This window comes from Hemitrygon akajei, chromosome 1 (assembly GCF_048418815.1).
Source record: "Hemitrygon akajei chromosome 1, sHemAka1.3, whole genome shotgun sequence".
Lineage (NCBI taxonomy): Eukaryota > Metazoa > Chordata > Chondrichthyes > Myliobatiformes > Dasyatidae > Hemitrygon > Hemitrygon akajei.
The window spans coordinates 53,202,867-53,225,628 of record NC_133124.1 but is presented as its reverse complement, the minus strand read 5'-3'; the positions used below and the strand labels follow the sequence as shown (position 1 = coordinate 53,225,628).

At 42.6% G+C, this 22,762-nt stretch overlaps 1 protein-coding gene across 8 annotated transcripts in view; it reads left to right on the top strand.

Annotated features, from left to right (window-relative positions):
• The first annotated feature begins 13,067 nt into the window (after nt 1-13,067).
• Nucleotides 13,068-22,762, top strand: part of efr3a (EFR3 homolog A (S. cerevisiae)) — a 145,587-nt gene continuing 135,892 nt past the window's right edge. For 3 of the 8 annotated variants that reach the window (XM_073043279.1, XM_073043270.1, XM_073043242.1), the window contains exons 1-2: nt 13,096-13,232; nt 13,658-13,739. In XM_073043279.1, coding sequence (XP_072899380.1) covers nt 13,730-13,739 — 10 coding nt within the window. In that variant the 5' untranslated portion in view covers nt 13,096-13,232; nt 13,658-13,729. Of the gene's footprint in view, nt 13,233-13,377; nt 13,398-13,657; nt 13,740-22,762 lie in introns of those variants that run through there. The other 5 variants (XM_073043289.1, XM_073043251.1, XM_073043300.1 and 2 more) reach the window with 4 other exon arrangements.

Here is a 22,762-nt window from a genome sequence, read left to right as displayed (position 1 = left end):
ACAATGTCCAAAGCAGTATAATTACTGTTGATGGGAACAACCGCAGGGGTACACTGCACTAGCTGCCAAACCCCTTTCCCCCTTCCTGCTGGTCATGCAGTAACATATGTCCTGCAGTTTGGGTGCAACTACCTCCCTGTATGTTCTGTCCATCAACCCCTCAGCTTCCAGAATGATCTGGACTTCATCCAGTTCTCACTCAAACTCCTGGTAGAAATTGCAGCTGGATGCATTTCTTGCAGTGGTTGTAGTCAGAGGCTGGAGGTCTCTCTACCTTCCCACATCCCACAAGTGGAGCATTCCACTATCCTGCCTGGCATTCCCACTGCTCTGAATGTGTAAAAAGAAAGAAAGAAATAATAAATAGTGATTTTTAAAAATCTACCTATGGCTTACACACCTCCTAGGTCTCAATATCCCATAGCCTCAACTCTCCGCTGTAACACTGGCCCACCTACTCAGTAGCCACTCTCACAATGTCTGCTTCGCTTAAACTTAATTTCTTTTCACTAACGCATGCCAACTGCTTAATTATGCACAATTTAATGACTCGTTGGGAACTGTGGCGCACAGAATGACCCAACTACCCCCCCCCCCCCGCGATATTCTTAAACGCCCTCTCCCTCTATGCAATCTGATGTCTTCTCAGGAACTGTGGCATGCAAAGTATGCTGACTGCCACCATTTGCTTCTTTTAAACGCGCTCTCTCTTGATGCAATCTGGTGCCTGCATGGGAACTATGGTGCGCAAAAAGCTTCATTAAACAACATTAGCTATCTTCCAATCCTCCATTACCTTACATGTGGCTATGTATGTTTTAAATGTCCCTGTGAGGGCCACTGCAGTTTCTGCACTAGCCTCCCACAGGGTCTGTGGGAACACTTTGTCAGGCCCTGGGGAGTTACCACCTTAATTTGTCTCAAGGCAGCAAACACTTCTTGCTCTGTAATCTGTATAGGGTTTGATGCACCATCAATAACTCACTCTGAGACGTAAAAACGACGTATCGGCTTTTATTGACTGGAAGAAGGAACGAGCAGTGAGTGACCACCATACTACATCCTGGAGACTGAGAGGCCGGGCTCAGGCCTCAATCGCCTTTATACCGGGGTCTGTGGGAGGAGCCACAGGAGCTGTCAGCAGGGGGCGTGTCCAGACAGGTATATGTAGTTCACCACAGGGTTCGCAACTTCGGTGCTGCAATGCTTCACATCTATTGACTCTGTGTCCGACTCCTGAGCAAATACAGATGCAAAAAGATCTCCCCCATCTCTTTTGGTTCCATTCATGGATTACCACCCTGATTTTCCAGAGGACCAATGTTGTCCCTTGCTATCTTTTTGTTCTTAATATATCAGTAGAAGCCTTAAGTTACTCCTTCACCTTGTGTGCTAGATCAACCACGTCTAGATTTAACTGTCCAAACTTCCTTCCGAAGTGCTCCCTTCCATTTCTTATACTCCTCATCTGTTCCTGCCTGCCTATATCTGCTATGCACTTTCTTCTCGTTCTTAACAACTGCTTCAGTATCTCTCAAAAACCATGGCTTCCTACACCTATATTTCTTGCATTTTATTCTGATAGGAACATACAAACTCTCTACTTCTGCAAGACGAGAAGTAGATTTGCATGTCTAATGTCTTCATCCTGTGCACTAAATGACCTGTACTTTTCCTTCTCATTTAAACCTCTCTGTAAAATGGTATTTTTAACCAGGTTTTTAGTGACTGATGCTTGTGTTATCTCATATTGATCCCTGTGGCTCTGTGACAAAGCATTTATGAAGGTCTTTGGAAAATTGTTTTAAATAAAATATATTCATTGATGTCAATTCTTTTGGATGTGTGAGCCAAATGGATAAGCAACTTTCAATGCAATGGTAACAGTAGAAGACTTAGTACTTCTTTTGAATCTACAGAAAGTGATGAGAACTCTGGCTATTCTGCTTTCTGTGATTGACAGTAACAACCATTTACTTAACAATAATCTGAAAATACTCCCTTATTTAAGGAGAATAACAGAATCAGTATTGCATTTAATTTCATTGACATAAGTAGCTAGGATGCCTAAGACTTTTGCACAGTACGTGGAGCAGAGACCAAGTTTGTAAATCTGGCAGAAGTAAGGGATGTTGGGAATGACAAGGGTGGAGCACCATGGAAGGGGTGTGGAGCAGATGGCAGAGGAGTGCCAGGGCAGGGAGGTGGCGTGGGTGCAGACACACCCAGCCCAGAGACGCGAGCAACACACACAAAATCCTGGAGGAACTCAGCAGGCCAGGCAGCAACTAGGAAACGAGTAGAGTCAACGCTTCACGCTGAAACTCTTCAGCAAGGCTGAGGCAAGGTTATTTGAATCCAACCAATTGGTTTTTGATCATTGCAGAATGTCTGCCTCGTGATTCCTGCTCCCTCCCCTCTCCCTTCCCAACAATAATTCCCCTCTCCATGCTCCCTTCCCATTCTCAGTCCACAACAGAGACCCATAATTAATTTCAGTGCAAAAATTACGGTGAGATAGTGTATAAGGATTCATTGTCCATTCAGAAATCTTATGGTATGGGGAAGAAGATGTTCCTAAAACATTGAGTGTGTGTCTTCAGGCTCCTGTACCTCCTTTTTGATGGTAGCAATGGGAAGAGGGCATGTCCTGAGTGATGAGCGATCCTTACTGACCCGATTCCACCTTTTTGAGGCATCACTATTTGAAGATATCCTCGATGTTGGGAAGGCTAGTGCCCATGAAGGAGCCAGCTGAGGTTGCAACTTCCTGCAGCTTTTCTGATTCTGTGCAGTGACCCCTCCACACCACAAGGTGATGCAACAAGTTCTGTACGATACATTTGTAGAAATTTGTGAGATTCATACATGCCAAATCTCTTCAAACTCCTAACAAAGTATAGCCGCTGTCATCCCTTCTTTGTAATTGTGAAATGTGCTAGAACTTGAAACCGCTCACTCTTTCCACTGCCAACCCCTTGTTGAGGACTGGTGTGTGTTCCCTCAACTTCCCTTCCCTCGTCCACAATCAATTCCTTTGTCGTAGTGATGTTGAGTGCAAGGTTGTTGTTTCAACACCATCAACCAGATGATCCCTCTCTCTCTACTCATCACCATCTGAAATTGTGCCAACAACAGTTGTGTCATCAGCAAATTTATAGATGGCATTTCAGCTGTGTCTAGCCTCAGAGTCATGGGTATAGAGAAAGTAGAGCAGTGGGTTAAACACTCTTCCCTGAGGAGAACTCGTGTTGATTTTTAGTGAGGTGGATACGTTAAATCTGACCTGTTCAGACTGTGATCTCCCAGTGAAGAAGTTAAAGATCCAGTTGCAGAGGGAGGTAGAGAGGCCCAGGGTTTGGAGCTTGTTGATTTGAACCAAGGGTACAATGGTATTGAACTCTGAGCTGTAAGGAATAAACAACAGCCTGATGTAGGTATTGCTATTGTCCAGGTGATTCAAGGTTGAGTGACGTGCCAGTGAGATTGGCCATGGTCAACCTCTCAAAGCACTTCATCACAGCAGATGAGAGTGCTGCTGGGCTATAGCCATTGAGGCAGCTCACCCTGCTCTTCTTGGGCACTGGTATGATTGTCATCCTTTTGAAACAGGTGGGAAATTCAGACTGCAGCAGTAAGAAATTGAAGATGTCTTTGCACACTCCTGCTGGTTAGTTGGCACAGGTGTTCAGTGCCTTACCAGGTATACCATCAGAGCCTGATGCCTTGCAAGGGTTCACCCTCCTGAAGGAGGTTCTGATGAAGGCCTCCAAGATAGAGATCACAGGACTACCAATGCTGCAGGGATTCACACAGGTGTGCTTTTATTCTTCTTTTCAAAGTGTGAGTAAAAGGCGTTGAGCTCATCTGGGAGTGAAGCATCACAACCATTCATGATGTTAGGTTTCGCCTTATAGGAAGTAATGGCCTGCAAACACTGTCAGAGATGAGGTGCTTCTGATTCCATCTCTAAATTCAATCAAAATTGTTTTCTTACTCTTAAAATAGCCTTCTGAATGTCATACTTGGACTTCTTGTATAGTTCTGGATCACCGTTCTTGAATGCCACAGATGTAGTCCTCAGCAGACCGTGAATCCCTGATTCATCAACACTTGGGTAAGTCCAGTAGGTTCTGAAAGGTATACACTCATCCACGCAGATCTTGATTAAGTCAGTGAACTCTGTGGCATACTTATTTAGATTTGAAGATGAAGCCATAAATATCATCCAGTCCATTGACTCAAAGCTGTCCTTTAAGTGCTCCTCCACCTTGCTTGACCATACTTACTTAGTCGTCAGTCTCTGCCTGCTCGTTGGGAGTAAAAGTACAGCCAGGGGAATGGACTTTCCAAAGTGTGGGTGTGAGAGGGCTTGATAAGTGTCCTTGATGGTTGTGTAACTGTGGTCAACTGTGTTGGCTCCCCTGGTTCCACGGGTGATAGTTGTTCAGAGACTTCAAGCTGGTCTGGTTGAAATCCCTTACGATGATTGGAAAGGCATCGGTTTCATAACTGTTGATCACGGTGCTTAGCTCCTCCAGTGCCTGCCTAACCAGTCTCTTACAGAGAAAGGTTGAACAAGTTAGGTCTTTATTCTTTGGAGCGTAGAAGTTTGAGGGGGGACTTGATAGAGGTATTTAAAATTATGAGGGGGATAGATAGAGTTGATGTGGATAGGCTTTTTCCATTGAGAGTGGGGAGATTCAAACAAGAGGACATGAGTTGAGAGTTAAGGGGCAAAAGTTTAGGGGTAACGCGAGGGGGAACTTCTTTACTCAGAGAGTGGTAGCTGTGTGGAACGAGCTTCCAGTAGAAGTGGTAGAGGCAGGTTCGATATTGTCATTTAAAAAAAAATTGGATAGATATATGGACAGGAAAGGAATGGAGGGTTGTGGGCTGAGTGCAGGTCAGTGGGAATAGGTGAGAGTAAGTGTTCAGCATGGGCTAGAAGGGCCAAGATGGCCTGTTTCCGTGCTGTAATTGTCATATGGTTAATGTTGGCCAGAGGTGGAATGTACACTGCTGCAAGGCTGACGGTGAAAACTTCCTCAGCGGGTAAAATAGACGACACTTGACCGCTAAATGTTCCAGTTCGGACTCTTGCTATATAATAACAGGGGCAACTCAGGCTTAAGGAATAACAGGTTCAATTGCTACACTTAATGTCAGAGAAATGTATACAATATACATCCTGAAGTTCATTTTCTTCGCAGACATTGACGAAAACAGAGGAGTGCCCCAAAGAATGAATGAGAGTTAAACGTTAGAACTCCAAAACCCCCCAACCTCCCCTCCCACAAGCAAAAGCAGCAGCAATGCAACAATACCCCACCCACCCCCACCAGCACCCTCCACCAAACACTCAAGTGAGCAGCAGAGCATGAATAAAGACACAGACTTGCAATACCTGAAAAACCACTTGTTCACTTTGTAATTGGACATACCATAGGCTCTTTCATAAACATAGAAAAGCTACAGCACAATAGAGGCCCTTCAGCCCATCATGTTGTGCTGAAGATGTACTTACATTAGGAATTACCTAGAGTTACCCATAGCCCTCTATTTTTCTAAGCTCCATGTACCTATCCAAAAGTCTCTTAAAAGACCCTATTGTATCCGCCTCCACCACTGTCGCCGGCAGCCCTTTCCATGCACTCACCACTCTCTGCATAAAAAACATACCCCTGACATCTCCTCTGTACCTACTCCCCAGCACCTTAAAACTGTGTTCTCTTGTGTTAGCCATTTCAGCCCTGGGAAAAAGCCTCTGACTATCCACATGATCAATTCCTCTCATCATCTTATACACCTCTATCAGGTCACCTCCCATCCTCCGTCGCTCCAAGGAGAAAAGACCAAGTTCACTCAGCCTATTCTCATAAGGCATGCTCCCCAATCCAGGCAACATCCTTGTAAATCTCCTCCGCACCTTTTCTATGGCTTCTACATCCTTCCTGTAGTGAGGTGACCAGAACTGAGCACAGTACTCCAAGTGGGGTCTGACCGGGGTCTAATATAGCTGTAATATTACCTCTCGGCTCCTCAACTCAATCCCACCATTGATGAAGGCCAATACACTGTATGCCTTCTTAACCAGAGAGTCAACCTGCGCAGCAGCTTTGCATGTTCTATGGACTCAGACCCCTCTGATCCTCCACAGTGCCAAGAGTCTTACCATTAATACTATATTCTGCCATCATATTTGAACTGCCAAAATGAACCACCTCACACTTATCTGGGTTGAACTCCATCTGCCCAGTTTTGCATCCTATCAGTGTGTCGCTCTAACCTCTGACAGCCCTCCACACTATCCACAACACCCCCAACATTTGTGTCATCAGCAAATTTACTAACCCATCCCCCGACTTCATCATCCAGCTCATTTGTAAAATTCATGAAGAAAAGGTGTCCCAGAACAGATCCCTGCGGCACACCACTAGTTACCGTTTTGCAGAGGGAGGGGACATAACAAACAACTTGCTGATTTACAAAGTTAAAAGTCTGTCGCATCTCTTTTTTTATTAGCTCTGTACCCAGAGTCGGCACCAAAAAGGCACCACTCTCCAGACACACGACTGCTGGCAGCTAACCCACTGCTCCCGATGTTCTGTGTTCTCCCGCGACACCTCAGTCAGGGGCACTGGCCTAGAATCAGCCTGTCTTCAGAGCCACCAACACCTGGAACCCTGAAGGTACGCTGGTCTTCCAGGCTGCGTACTTGGGATATCAAAAAGCGGCTAGTCGTGAGGCCCTGAGAGCGGGTCCCATTCCCCCAAAGAACCAAAATCAGAGTGTAATTCCATGTGAGGGTCTTCAAAAGAATCTTGAAAAGGAATAAAAGAAATATCAAAGATAGAAATAAAGCTGTTTCTGAAGATGCAAGCAAAGGAGTCACCATTTAGCACCTTCTTGACTTCATCCCGCCTCCAGCCTCAACTTCTGTCATGACGTTTTGCATTTTTCCAGTGTTAATACCAAATTTTCCAAATTTAGATGAAACTGGAAATTTCTGCTTAAGTTCATCCTTCAGAGACATTGATTCAGTTTCTCTCTGTCTATTAGTTCTGTCTGGCTAGTTGGACATGATCTTCTGCTATTAGCAGAAGATAACACTGACACAAAAGCAAAATCATTCATGCAATATATGAGTCCAGCCAGTGCAGATAAAATTCCCATTGTTTCCCACTTTATTAAGCCTCCCTCATACCATAGTCAGCCATATGCTGACTTCACATCAAATCACACTTAACTCATCAAAATAATTTAGTTCACATATTCATGTTTACACCGAGTTTGCAATGAAATCTGGATCTGAGTGGTCTGGATGGAACCCAAGCTGAACATCAGTGAGCCACAGCGTGATTAAGCCACACAGAGCGAGTAGCAGGAAGCCAAAAAAGAACTTTATTCAAAACAGCAGATCTTTTAGAGAATGTTTCCTCTCTTCTCTGACACTCAAGAGTACATTGATGCTTTCTACTTTTAAAGACAAAGACAATTAAGCGATTAACTACACCTCAAACGGCTATAATAACCTGCTTTAACACCTTGACTGTGGACAGCTAACTTTTGTAGAATTACATATTCACATAGGGAACATATCTCAAATGGCAGAACCAGACAGATGGCTGGTCAGAGTTCAAAGCACAAAACACCAGATCATGAAGAAAATACCTCTTTTGTCACCGTGCTGAAGGATAAATCTGAATATACTAACAACCAGAATATTAAGTCCAAAACAGACTGTCCTGAATTGTGCATTAAATGGCAGGGATATTGGAAGTAGAATTAAACCATAAAACAAAAGAACAGAGTTAGACCATACAGTCCTTTGAGTCTGCTCCACCGTTCCATTATTACCCCCTCAACCTCCATTCTTCTGCCTTCTCCTGATAACCTCTGATGCCTTGACTAATTGAGAACCTATCAAATTCTGCTTCAAATATACGCAGTGACTTGGCCTCCACAGCCATCTGTGATTCCAGAGATTCACCACCTTCTGGTTAAAGAAGTTCCAAAGGAATTTCTAAAGGAATTGTTTTATTGTTGCGTGTATCAAGATACAATGAAAAGCTTGTCTTGCATGCTGTTCATACAGACCAAATCATTACACAACGCTTTGGGGTAGAACGAGGTTAATCAAAAACAGAATGCAGAATTAAATGTAAGAGCCACACAGAAAGTACAGTGCAAGTCAACAATAAGGTGCAAGATCATAATGAGGTAGATTGTGAGGCCATTAACCTATTTTATCATCCTTGGAAGCGACTCAATAGTATTTGAATAGTGACATAGAAGCTGTCCTGGAGCCTGGTGGTATGCAAATACCGGAGATGGCAGTCTAATGCTTTCTTGATCTCATCACGAGGGTTACAGTGAGAACCAATTGACGTAACCATTCATATATTATCTTGCAATAGGTACAATGGTACAAACTCAAAATGCCTCACACCCAACGTTGGTTTCAATAGCCATAAAGTATCAATGCAACTTAATTTGCAACGTTTTTTTTTGGTACTATGTTTTTCATGTTAATTCACACATCTATGCACTCCATAAAATTTTGTAAATCCAGAATAATCTCCAGCTAGTGGGGAGTCCCTGATGATGGATGCTGTCTTCCTGTGACAATGCTCAGTGGTGGGGTGGGCTTTACTTGTGATTGACTGGGCCATATCCATTACTTTTCGGAGGATTTTCCATTCAAGTGTACTGGTGTTTCCATACCAGTCTGTGATGCAGCTAGTGAATATCTACACATCTATACAAGGTCATCAAAGTTTCAGATTGTGAACTCCTATGGAAGTCCACTTAACTTTTGTGCTGTATGGTGTTACTATTCCTCTGAAATAATTGCACCAAGGAATTGAAAGTTGTTGACTCTTTCCACTTCTGATCCTCCAATGAGAACTGGCTCAAGGACCTCTGGTTTCCTCCTCCTGAAGTCAATAATCAGCTCCTTGGTCTTGCTGACATTGAGTGAGAGGCTGTTGTTATGGCACCACTCAGCTAGATTTTCAATCTCCCTCCTATATGCTGATTCATCACCACCTTTGATTTGGCCTACAACAATGGTGTCATCAGTAAACTTGAATATGGCATTGGAGCTGTGCTTAGCCACACAGTCATAAGTGTAAAGCAAGTAGAGCAGGGGGCTAAGCACACAGCCTTCTGGTGCATTTGTGCTAACGGAAATCATGGAGGAGATCGTGTTGCCAATCGAAACTGACTGGGGTCTGCAAGTGAGGAAATCGAGGATCCAATTGCACAAGGAGCTATTAAGGCTAAGGTCTTGAAGCTTATTGATTAGTTTTGAGGAGAATATCTTCAATGTGTTAGGCCCAGGATAGATCCTCTGAGATGTTAACACCCAGGAACTTGAAGCTGTTTACCCTTTCCACCACTGATCCCTCAATGAGGACCTGTGTTTATTCTCCTAACTTCCCTTTCCTGAAGTCCACAATCAATTCCTTGGTCTTGCTGACAATGAATGCAATAGTTTTGATGAGACAACTCTCAACCAGACAATCTATCTCACTTTTCTATGACTCCTCAACCAGCCAATCTGTCTCACTTCTGTATGACTCCTCATCACTGTCTGAGATTCTACTAACAATAGCAGACTCAGCAGAGAGTTTGTAAATGGCATTTGAGCTGTGCTTAACCTCACAGTCATGAGTGTAGAGATAGTAGAGCAGTGGGTTTGAAGTATGCTTATTTTGCTTGTTAGCAAGGAGGAAGATGTTATTACTGGGCCACTCTGACTGGTCTCCCAAAAAGAATCCTGTTATAGAGAGAGATACAGCGACCAAGGAACTGAGGCTTGGTAATTAGTTCTAAGTCTACTCATGGATAGTCAACATGGCTTTGAGAAGTACAGTCTACTCATGGATAGTCAACATGGCTTTGTGAAGGGAAGATAGTGCCTCACGAGCCTGATTGAGATTTTTGAAGAGGTAACAAAAAAAATTGATGAGAGTAGGGCAGTGGATGTGGTCTACATGGACTTTAGCAAGACAAGGTCCCTCACGAGAGACTCATCCAGAAAGTCATGAGGCATGGGATAAGCGGAACCTTGGCTGTTTGGATAAAAAAATTGGCTTAAAGGAAGAAAGCAGAGGGTAGTTGTGGAAGGAAAGTAATCTGCCTGGAGGTCGGTAACTAGTGGAGTGCCACAGGGATCTGCTCTAGGACCCCTGCTATTTGTGATTTTTATAAATGACCTGGATGTAGAGGCAGAAGGATTGGTGAGTAAGTTTGCGGATGACACGAAGATTGGAGGAGTTGTGGATGGAGCTGTAGGTTGTCGAAGGTTACAAGAAGATATAGACAGGCTGCAGAGTTGGGCAGAAAAACAGCAGATGGAGTTCAATCCAGAAAAGTGTGAGGTGATGCATTTTGGAAGGACAAACCAGAAGACTGTGTACAGGATTAATGGTCAGTTACTTAAGAGTGTGGATGAACAAAGGAACCTTAGGGTTCAAATCCATACATCCCTCAAGGTAGCTGCGCAGGTTGATAGGGTAGTTAAGAAGGCCTATGGGATGCTAGGCTTCATTAACAGGGGGAGTGAGTTCAAGAGTAGAGAGGTCATGTTGCAACTCTCCAAATCTCTGGTGAGACCGCAATTAGAGTATTGTGTTCAATTCTGGTCACCTCATTATAGGAAGGATGTGGAAGCTATGGAGAGGGTGCAGAGGAGATTTACCAGGATGTTGCCTGGTTTGGAGAACAAGTCATATGAAGCAAGGTTAGCAGAGCTGGGACTTTTCTCTTTGGAGTGTAGAAGAATGAGAGGGGACTTGATAGAGGTCAACAAGATTATGAGAGGCATAGATAGGGTGGATAGTCAGTACCTGTTTCCCAGGACACCAATAGCAAACATCAGAGGGCATATGTACAAAATTAAGGGAGGGATGTTTAGAGGAGACATCAGGGGTAAGTTTTTTTACACAGAGGGTTGTGAGTGCCTGGAATGACTTTCTAGGGATGGTGGTGGAGGCTAAAACATTAGGGGTATTTAAAAACCTCTTGGACAGGCACATGGATGAAAGAAAAATGGAGGGTTATGGGGTAGTGTGGGTTTAGTACATTTTTTTAAGGATTATATGGGTCGGCACAACATGGAGGGCTGAAGGGCCTGTACTGTGCTGTAGTGTTCTGTGGTTCTATGGATGACAGTGTTGAATGCCAAGCTGTAATCAATGAGGAGCAGTCGAACGTACGTTTTACAGTTGGCTAGGTGCGCCAAAGCAGAGTGGAGGGCTAGCAAGATTGAATCTGCTTGTAAACCTTGTTGTGGAGGTAAGCATATTGCAGGGGTCCAAGTCCTTGCTTAGGCAGGATTGATTTCAGACATAACCAATGACATGCAGCAATTTATTATGGTAAATGAGTGCTACCTGGCGTTAGTTGTTGAGGTAACTCATCTGGCTCTTCTTTGGCACTAGTTTTATTGCTGCATTTTGAAGCTGGTGAGAATCTAAGACTGCAGCAGTGAAGGTTGAAGATGTTCTTGAACATTTCCGCCAGTTACCAGCACAGGTTTTCAGTACTCATCCAGGTATACCGTCAGGATCTGACTCCTTGCAGGGTTCATTCCCGTGAAGGATGTTCTGACATCAGCCTCTAGGACAGAGATCACAGGGTCATTGGATATTGTGAGGATTCATACAAGTATATGTGGAAGTGCGGAAGATGGTGCCTATAAGTGGCAACTCTGCATGCAGCTCCAAGGAGAATCTTTAAGTGCTCCTGTTTAGGACTACTACATCTGAAAGCCACAGTTACAGCCATGGATAATTCACTAAGGTGTTTAAACAATCAATCAATCCTCAAAATCTACAAACCCCAGATGGCAGACTTAGGTCATGAATGCAGTTTCCTCTTTAAAAAAATGGAAGTGGGGTAGGCACACAGGGGTACAAGTATGATTGAAACACAGAGGCCTTAGACCTCCACTCCCAACTATCTTGATGAATGTACAGTCTCTGAAAAATAAAGTTGAAAACTTCAGAGTAAGTTTACAGTGCAGAGGGACATCAGGGATTGCTGTGTACTTTGCATCACTGAAACATGGTTAACCTCCATCATTTTGGACACAGCGCTGCAGCCTGATGACTTCACCAGTCTCTGCAAAGATGGGTCAGTTCAATCTTCTAACGATAGAGCAGGGGGGGATTCATGATTAACTCATCATGGTAAATAGACGTAATGGTTTGGTCTCAGTCCTGCTCACCTGATCTGGAACATCTAGTGGTCATAACCCAGCAGAGACTAAAGGCCGCAGAACCAGTGGTGAGGACCAATTTGAAACAACTTGACCGATTTGGCAGAATTCCAGTTGGTGTCTAAAGGAGCTGGTTGGGTGGTGCCGCAACAACAACCCTGCACTCGATGTCAGTAAGACCAAAGATTTGATTGTGGAAGGACAAATTGAGGGATCACATACCAGTCCTCATCGAGGCATCAGCAGTGGAAAGGGTAAGTAGTTTTAAGTTCCTGTGTGTCAGCATCTCTGAAGATCTATCCTGGGATCAGCATATTGATGCAGTTATAAAGAAGGCATAACAGTCGCTATGTTTCATTAGGGGTTTGAGGAGATTTGGTACGTCACCAAAGACACATGAAAATTTCTGCAGATATATTGTTGAGAGCATTCTAAATGGTTGCATCGCTATCCTCTTTTATACTTTTCTGTTGATGCTGCCTGGCTACTGAGGTCCTCCAGCATTTTGTGTGTATTACGATTCACCTGGCTGACTGGTAGATAAGGATGTACTCTGTATTATGATAAAGACTTTTCTACAAGGTCAAGGTCTGAGGACTTGGTTTAACCAAATGGAACATGCTGGGACAACTTTCCCAGCACCACTGATCCTTCGCACCAAAGCTATGAGCTTCTGAAACTTTAAAAAAAGGGAAAAAACAACTTAGCAAAATAACCCAAACCCTCCAGATGAAGGGTGCCGGCCCTAAACGTTGACTCTTTATTTCTTTCCATAGATGCTGCCTGATCTGCTCTGTTTTGCTAACAGTACTCTGGATTTCCAGCCTCTCAGTTTCTTGTTTCAAAACTCTCCCTCTCGCTTTGGCCCCGCCCATCTGTGACGACAACAGGAACTTCCCTGTCGATTGCCGGAAGTATTTTCCCTATCGGTCCGAAATCCGCAGCAAGGTATTTTAAAAGGATTAGAAAGATGAAGATTAATAAAACGGCGAGGTTTCAGGAGGTAAAGGGAACGGACGAAAGGGGGTGGGCGGCGGCGGCGGCTCCGTGAACAACGAAATGAGGTTCGGGGTGACAGAGCGTCTCCGGGTTTCAGGCCCCGCTGATGGGGCAGAGGGTTGACTGCGATACTTAACGCCCCCCACCCACCGTCTGTGCCGGGAGTGGGGTATGTCCTGCATTACGGATTCCTACTTAGCTGGATGGGGCAGGGGTTTTAATCCTGTTACCCACGGGAGTTGTCTGCAATGCCTCTGGGGAGAAACGCCAGTGTTGTTGATGTAATTGCCCCTTCTGTCCTTGGAGGAAAAACACTTGTGCCCACCAGCTGAGACTTGTAGACACTGAGGGGGATGAAAGCTGGGCAAGAGTTGAATTGGTTTGCATACGATGCTAGTCTTAATCATGTTTGGCTCCTTTATGTTGCAGGTGTTGAAATGATTTATTAGGTACATCAAGTAAGTCTAGTTCGACAGGATTACATGATTGTCGAGACCCAGGATGCCAGCAGGTAAACACTGGAGTAACCTATGCAAGAGAAAAGTATTTACACACTTCTCCATAGTCTCTTGTGAAACTTTATTGTGCGTGATAAGTGTTCGATGCTTTAGTACGAAGACACTTTGCAAGTCAGGCTTGCAATTTTCTGTTATGAATTGTGCTAATGCTGTTGAGTCTATATGTTGAAAGTTATGTGTTCTTGTAAAAAAAATATTGTTTGTAATATTTGCTTTTAAGTAGATGAGAAAATTTGTTGTTGCTCCTTTCCTGAATACGTTGATGCGGCTGGTTAACTTCAAGATTGTTGGGAGAAAAGTGGGTTTTGTAAGATCAGACTCAACAAAATGTTTAGTTTTTACTTGTGACAGCACTCTTTAATTTTTTTTAAATAACGCTATTTTTATTGTTCTTGTAAGGATTTTTGTGACTGTTTTAAACTTCCCTTTAAAATAGTCACTTGTAGTTTAAGTTATATGAAATGAAGTTGCTTTAGATTGTACATGTAAAGATATGATAAGGTAGATATGATAAGCAGCCTGGAAGATATTTCATAAGTAGTAGTTTATATGTTTATAAAAGTGATATGTCAGTCTTACCATGTTTGCCATAACTCAATATTTTAAAATGGTTTAAACTTATCTGGACGTACTTAGACATATTAACTGTGTAAACGCATAGGAACCTGAGAAAGCAGATGCTGTAATCAGAAAAAAACAAAAAAAAACTGCCAGAGGAACTGCATCTGTGGAAGCAGAGAGACGGCAGGAGTTTTGTGTTGAGATGATGTACAGATGCTGACTGACCTGAGTTTCTCCAGCTAGTTGTTTCTTTTATCTGGGTTTGACATTTTCTGTTATTTGATACTTCAGTCATGTATATGATGCCAATACTTCCACCACCCTCTTATTGTTACCATCAGGAAGGGGGTACAGGCACCAGAAAGCGTGCACACAGGGATTCAGGAAGAACAGCTTCTTCCCCTCTGCCATCTGATTTCTAAATGGACATTGAACCCAGAACACTACCTCGATACTTTTTTTAAATTTTCTGTTTTTGCACTACTTATTTTAACTATTTAAGATGCAGAGACACAATTACTGTAATTCCATTTTTTCTATACTTAATCATATTGCATTGTAATGCTGCCACAAATTTAACAAATTTCATAAAATAAACCCGATTCTGATTCAGAGCATTTTCAAAATTAGTTACGATAGTATGTTTGGTGCTTAACCTAAAAATTTAATCCAGGATAAAATAACCAGCCTGTGTGAATTTTGTAGGATTTATTACTATGAAGTTAATTCTTTGATTGCAAAGTAAACCCAGTAGCTAGATCAAATCTCAAGTAGATAATACTTCAAAGGAAAAGTAACTTTCAATTATTTTAGGGTTCTGGTTGTTCTGTAATTTTCTTCTTGCTTTATTTTGGCCTGATTAATTTAGAATGTGATTTCGTTTTATGAATTGATGTTTCATTACAAATTTTAAAGCAGATGAGTAGTTATTACCTATCAGGAAGGCAGAAAGCTAACTTCTTCTGAAGGTGTTACAAAGATGTTCTTGGGTGGGAAGATCTGCGTTTTTGACCCAAAGAAACATTGGGAAGCTGTGCAACGTGGAAGGAAACCTGCGAAACGCTGGTACTCCTGTGCACCTACTGCCTCTGTTCTCCATACTGGAGAAGGTCAGCTTAGAGGATGGTGTTGAAATATCTACACAAGTAATTGCTGTGGACTTTGTTGTCCACAATGTTCTCTGGGTCCCAGTGTTGAAGGAATGAAGATGGTGGATGGGATGAGCTGGTTTGTCATTTCATTGCCTTCCCTCCTGGTTAATGCTGTGCTGATCTAAGCTGGAGGAAAGTATCATACAATTGGTATGTGAGAATGTGAGTTATTTGCTGCAGCTTACCAAGCTTCTAATCTGATCTTGTGGTCACACTATTTAGATGGTTTTTCAGTTGCTTTTTTACTTAGTGATGAGAGAAATCTTCTCTGCTTTTATGATGAGAAGTTCATTGCTGAAGGTGGTTGAGCTAATGACACTGTGCTGAAGAACACCTGCATTGATATGCAAATGTATGTCCATCAACCATACAATTTTCCTTTGTGTGAAAGATGACTCCAACAAATAGTAATAGGCAAATCATTTGTACTAAGCTACTTAATGTCACATTTCAGCAATTGCTGATAATGTCAAAAGCAGACACCAATGCCTCACTGATTCCCTGAATTTCAGCTTTTTGGTCCACATTGGTCCAAGTTGGTGATTGTATCTGGAACAGAGAGGACGTTGCACAACCCACATGGGGGCGTCAGTGAACATGTTGAAAACATAAATAGAGCTTGAGAGCACTGTTGATGACACCTTCCATTACTTTGAAGATTAAAAGCAGCCTCATTAGCTGTGTTCTGACTCTGATTTTTGTGAACAAGCCATTTGTGGAGATATATTTCTGAAAGATGCTATTGTTGTGACCATAAGACAGAGCAGAATTAGGCCATTTGGCCCAATGAGTCTGCTTTGTCATCTGATCATGTTTGATCCATTTCCCTCAACTCCATTCTCCTGCCATCTCCCCGTAACCTTTCATGCTGTGACTAATCAAAAATATCAACCTCCCCTTTAAATACACCCAATGATCCGGCCTCCACAGCTGCCTGTGGCAATAAATTCCACAGACACACCACCCTCTGACTAAAGAAATTACTCTTTGAGGTTGTCTCCTCTGGTCCTAGACTTCACCACTGTAGGAAGCATCCTATCCACGTCATTGAGCCCTTTGAACATTCGATAGATTTCAGTGTTCAATGAGATCCCTACTCTTCCACCCGCCCCCCCCCCCGCCATTCTTAATTCCAGTGAGTACAGGCCCAGATTCATCAAACACTCCTAATATGATCAGCCTTTCATTCCCGCAAACATTCTTTTGAACCTCTTTGAACTCCCTCCAATGTCAGCACATCCTTTAAAGGATAAGGGGCCCAGAACACTCCAAGTGAGGCCTCAAGGATGGCCTATAAAGTATCAGGATTATATCCTTGTTTTTATATTCGATTCCTCTTGAAATTAATACTAACATTTCTTTTACCTTCCTCACTACTTATTCAACCTGCAAATTAACCTTTAGGGAATCCTACCTGAGGGCTCCCAAGTCCCTTCGCACCCCATGCTTTTGAATTTTCTCTGTTTAGAGAATAGTCTACACTTTTATTCCTTCTACTAAAGTGCATGATAGTACGCTTCCCAACCTTGTATTCCATCTTCCACCTCTTCACCCATTCTCCTAATCTGTCCAACTCCTCTGTAACGAAGGGTCTTGGGCCAAAACATCGACAGTGCTTCTCCCTATAGATGCTGCCTGGCCTGCTGCGTTCCACCAGCATTTTGTGTGTGTTGCTTGAATTTCCAGCATCTACAGATTTCCTTGTGTTTGCCTCTGTAACCTCCCTGCTTTCTCAGCACTACCTGCCTCTCCACCCATCTTTGTATCGTCCGCAAATTTGGTCACAAAGCCATTCATTCAGTCATTGACATACAATGTAAAAGAAGCGGTCCCAACACTAACCCCTATGGAACAACTTCTATACCAATCAGCCAATGCTTTAGCCATTCTAGTATCTTTCCTGTAATACCATGGACTCTTATCTTGCTTAGCAGTCTCATGTGGCACCTTGTCCAAGGCCTTCTGTAAATCCAAGTACACAACTTCCTTTGTCTTTCCTGTGCTTGGTATTTCTTCAAAGAATTCCAATAGATTTTTCAGGCAAGATTTTCCCTTCAGGAAACCATGCTGGCTTTGGTTTATTTATCATCTGACTCCCAAACCTCATACTTAATAATGGACTCCAACATTTTTCCAACCACTGAGGTCAGGCTATCTGGATTATAATTTTCTTTCTTCTGCCTTCCTCCTTGTTTGAAGACTGGAGTGACATTTGCTATTTTCCAGTCCTCTAGAACCTTGATAGAATCTATTGATTCTTGAAAGATCATTGCTAATGCTGCCACAATCTCTTCAGCTATCTTTTTTTAGAACCCTGGGTTTTGTCTATCTGTTTCAGTTGATGAATCTATCTTCAGATCTTTTACCTTCCCAAGCATTTTCTCCTTGGTAATAGCAACTGCATTCACTTCTGCCCCTGACACCCTTGAAACTTAATCTTAAAAAAGAAATTAGAAAAGCTAAAAGATGAGGTTGCTTTGCCAAGTAAAGTGAAAATAAATCCAAAGGGTTTCTACAGTTATATTAATAGCAAAAGGATAGTGAGGGATAAAATTAGTCCCTTAGAGAATCAGAGTGGACAGCTATGTGTGGAGCCAAAAGAGATGGTGGAGATTTTGAACAATTTCTTTTCTTTGGTATTCACTAAGGAGAAGGATATTGAATTGTGTAAGGTAAGGGAAACAAGTCGGGAAGTTATGGAAACTATGATGATTAAAGAGGAGGAAGTACTGGAACTTTTAAGGAATATAAAAGTGGATAAATCTCCGGATCCTGACAGGATATTCCCTAGGACCTTGACGGAAGTTAGTGTAGAAATAGCAGGGGCTCTGACAGAAATACTTCAAATGTCATTAGAAACAGGGATGGTGCCAGAGGATTGGCGTATTGCTCATGTTGTTGCATTGTTTAAAAAGGGTTGTAAGAGTAAACCTAGCAATTTCAGGCCTGTAAGTTTGATGTCAGTGGTGGGTAAATTAATGGAAAGTATTCTTAGAGATGGTATATATAATTATCTAGATAGATAGGATCTGATTAAGAACAGTCAACATGGATTTGAGCGTGGAAGGTCATGTTTGACAAATCTTATTGAATTTTTTGAAGAGGTTACTAGGAAAGATGACGAGGGTAAAGCAGTGGATGCAGTGGATGTTATCTATATGGAGTTCAGTAAGGCTTTTGACAAGGTTCTGCACAGAAGGTTAGTTAGGAAGGTTCAATCTTGAGGTGTTAATATTGAAGTAGTAAAATGCATTCAACAGTGGCTGGATGGAATATGCCAGAGAGTAGTGATGGATAACTGTTTGTCAGATTGGAGGCCGGTGACAAGTGGTGTGCCTCAGGAATCTGTACTGGGTCCAATGTTGTTTGTCATATACATTAATGATCTGGATGATGGGGTGGTAAATTGGATTAGTAAGTATGCAGATGATACTAAGATAGGTGGCATTGTGGATAATGAAGTAGGTTTTCAAAGCTTGCAGAGAGATTTAGGCCAGTTAGAAGAGTGGGCTGAAAGATGGCAGATGGAGTTTAATGCTGATAAGTGTGAGGTGCTACGTTTTGGTAGGAATAATCAAAATAGGACATGCATGGTAAATGGTAGGGCATTGAAGAATGCAGTAGAACGGAGTGATCTAGGAATAACGGTGCATAGTTCCCTGAAGGTGGAATCTCATGTGGATAGGGTGGTGAAGAAAGCTTTTGGTATGCTGGCCTTTATTGAGCATTGAGTATAGGAGTTGGGATGTAATGTTAAAATTGTACAAGGCATTGGTGAGGCCAAATTTGGAGTATTGTGTACATTTCTGGTCACTGAATTATAGGAAAGATATCAACAAAACAGAGAGAGTACAGAGGAGATTTACTAGAATGTTACCTGGGTTTCAGCACCTAAGTTACAGAGAAAGGTTGAACAAGTTATGTCTATTCTTTGGAGCGTAGAAGGTTGAGGGGGGACTTAATAGAGGTATTTAAAATAATGAGGGGGATAGAGTTGACATGGATAGGCTTTTTCCATTGAGAGTAGGGGAGATTCAAACAAGAAGACAGGAGTTGAGAGTTAAGGGGAAACGTTTAGTGGTAACACGAGGGGGAATCTCTTTACTCAGAGAGTGGTAGCTGTGTGGAACGAGCTTCCAGTAGAAATGGTAGAGGTAGGTTCGATATTGTCATTTAAAGTAAAATTGGATAGGTATATGGACAGGAAAGGAATGGAGGGTTATGGGCTGAGTGCAGGTCGGTGGGACTAGGTGAGAGGAAGCATTTGGCATGGACTAAAAGAGCCGAGATGGCCTGTTTCCGTGCTGTAATTGTCATATGGTTATTATAACCTCTGGTATACTGCTAGTGTCTTCCACTGAAGACTGATGCAAAATACATTCAGTTCATTGGCCATTTACTTGTTCCCCCATTGCTACCTGTCCAGCATCATTTTCCAGCAGTCCAATATCTACTCTCTCCTTTCTTTTACTCTTTATATATCTGGAAAAAAAACACTTGTGTTATCCTCTTTGATATTATTGGCTAGCTTACTTTCAGATTTCATCTTTTTCCTCCTTATGGATTTTTTAGTTGTTTCCTTGTGGTTTTTAAAAGTTTCCCAATCTTCTAACTTCCCACTAATTCTTGCTCCATTATATAACTTCTTGCTTTTTTTGTTGGCTTTGACTTCCCTTGTCCACAGTTGCATCATCTTACCTTTACAATACTACTGTTTTGGAATGTTTCTATCCTGTGCCTTCCACCTATTGCTGCTCTTCTGTCATCCCTGCTATTACTCCCTTCCAATCTACTTTGGCCAGCTCCTCTCCAATGCCTCTGTAATTCCCCTTACTCTACTGTAATCCTGATAAATTTGATTTTAGCTTCTCCCTCTTAAATTGCAGGGTGAATTCTATGATCACTGTCTTCCTAAGGTTCCTTTACCTTAAGCTCCCTAATCAAATCCAGTTCATTACACAACACTCAATCCAGAATAGATGATCCCCTTGTGGGCTCAATCACAAACTGTTCTAAAAAGCCATCTTAGACATTCTACAAATTCTCTCTTGGAATGCAAATCAGCATCAACCCAATTTTCTGAATCTTCCTGCATGTGATATTTAGAAGTGAGGGAACAGATGGATCATTAATTTGGCAGTTAAAGCTGATCATTGTTGCTAATGTTTCAGCTTTGCCTTAGCAAGATGGTGATGCCTCGAAAATATGGCATCCATCATTAAGGACCCCCATTCCATAGGACGCGTTGTCTTATTGCTGCCATCAAGGAGGTTGTACAGGAGCCGGAAGACACACTCACTGTGTTAAGGACAGCTTCTTCCATTTTGCTGTCAGATTTCTGAATGGACAATGAACCAGTGTATACTACCCCACTATTTTTTGCTATCTTTTTGCACTAATTGCTTAAACTTTTAATTGCATATTGCATTCTCTTGCTGCTGGAAAATAACAAATTTCCTGACCTGTGCTAATGATATTAAATCTGATTCTGAGCCTGTGATTACTATTCATGTAGATGGAGATGTTCTGGAAGTCGTGTCCTTCCATTCACTGTTTAGGTAACCACCACCATTCACAGTGATGCAAATTCAGATCAAAATGAATGCTGGTTGGCTTCGGTGATCAATTAGATAAACCACCCCACATCCTTCAGATTTTAAAAAAGTGAACAGGGTCTGTTGAGAAGTTTTTGGAGTGAGATCGTGGGAACAGTTACTTGTGGAGAGTAAATGCCAGATTTAAAAAAGTGAGATGAGCCTGTCAGGACTTTCTGCAGAACTCCTGATCATTTGGGTTAATAGGCACTTGGAAAGGGCCAATAAAAGTGAGTTTTCAGTAGAGTGGCCACTGTGTGAGTGGGACAGTTGAGTGAGAAACTGAGGCTTTTGTTCAGATGTTTCTACAAGAGAGGTAGAGGTTAGGTTGAAGTTGCTGTTAAGTTTCTTTTTCTTTCTTAGTGCCTAGCTAGAGTAGTGAGAATGGATGATCAGTGATAACGCCCTGTGAGAATTGCATCATTACAGACTATTTTAGCTGGATGACTCTTTGGGGAGAAGGGGGAGGTAACAAGGAGGTAGTCGTACATAAATTGCAGGAGGCAGTTAGTTATTTTAATGCAACGACCTCAAGAACAAAGGTGATTAACTTGGAGCATAGATCAAAGCATGGAGCTGCAACACTTTGGCAATTACAGAGACTTGGCTGTAACAAGGGCAGGGATTGCTCCTCAAGACCCTGGGGTTTAGATTCTTCACAAGGGACAGGGAGGGAGATAAAAGAGGTGGGAGAGTGGCATTCCTAATCATGGATAGTATCACAACTGCAGAAAGGGGAGGAATGTCCTGGAGGGATCCACTGAATGTGTGAGTGGAATTCAGAAAGAAGAAGGGAGCAATCACTCTTTTAGAACTATTCTATAGACTCCCAGTAGCAACAGAGACACAGAGGAGCAGATAGAATGGCAGATTTTGGAAAGGTGCAAAAATACCAGGGTTGCTGTCATGGCTGACTTTAACTTCCCTAATATTGATTAGTACCTCATTAATGCAAAAGATTTAGATGGGGCAGAATTTGGTAGGTGTGTCCAGGAAGGATTCATAATTCAATATATTCTTTAAGAGTTGTCTCAAATAAATGACTGCACCAATTAACCAGGATCCACTGAATATGGAAGGCATTTGACAAAGTTCCCCACAGTAGGCTCACCCAGAAAGTCAGGAGACATGGAATCAACAGAAACTTGGCTGTGTGACTACAAACTGGTTTCCTCACAGAAGAATGAGGGTGGTAGTAGATGCAAAGTGTTCTGCCTAGAGGTTGGGCACAAGTGGTGTTTCACAGGGATCTGCTGAGGGAGCCCTGCTGTTTCATTTTAAAAAAATATATAAATGACTTGGGTGAGGAGGTGAAGGGATAAATTAGTAAGTTTGCAATTGACACAAGGGTTGGATGGTGTTGAAGGTTGTCAAAGTTTACAATGGGATATAGATAGGGTGCGCAGATGGGTGGAGAGGAGGCAAAGGGAGTTCAGTCTGAGGAAAGTGAGAAGTGATGCACTTTGGTAGATTGAACTTTGGCTGATGCTGAGGTACAGCCTAGGATGCGTTGGGCCATGTCATCAGTGATAACCTGGGGTCATCGGGTGTTTCAGGTCTTTGAACATCAGACACTCTCACCCAGGTGACCCAGCCAGGATTGGTTAGGCCCCGGGCTTGTGTCCCAGCAACACTGGTCCACAGGTCACACCTTTTCATCCATAGTCATCTGGAGGATCACTCAGCAGCCTCCGTGATGGTCCTGATGAC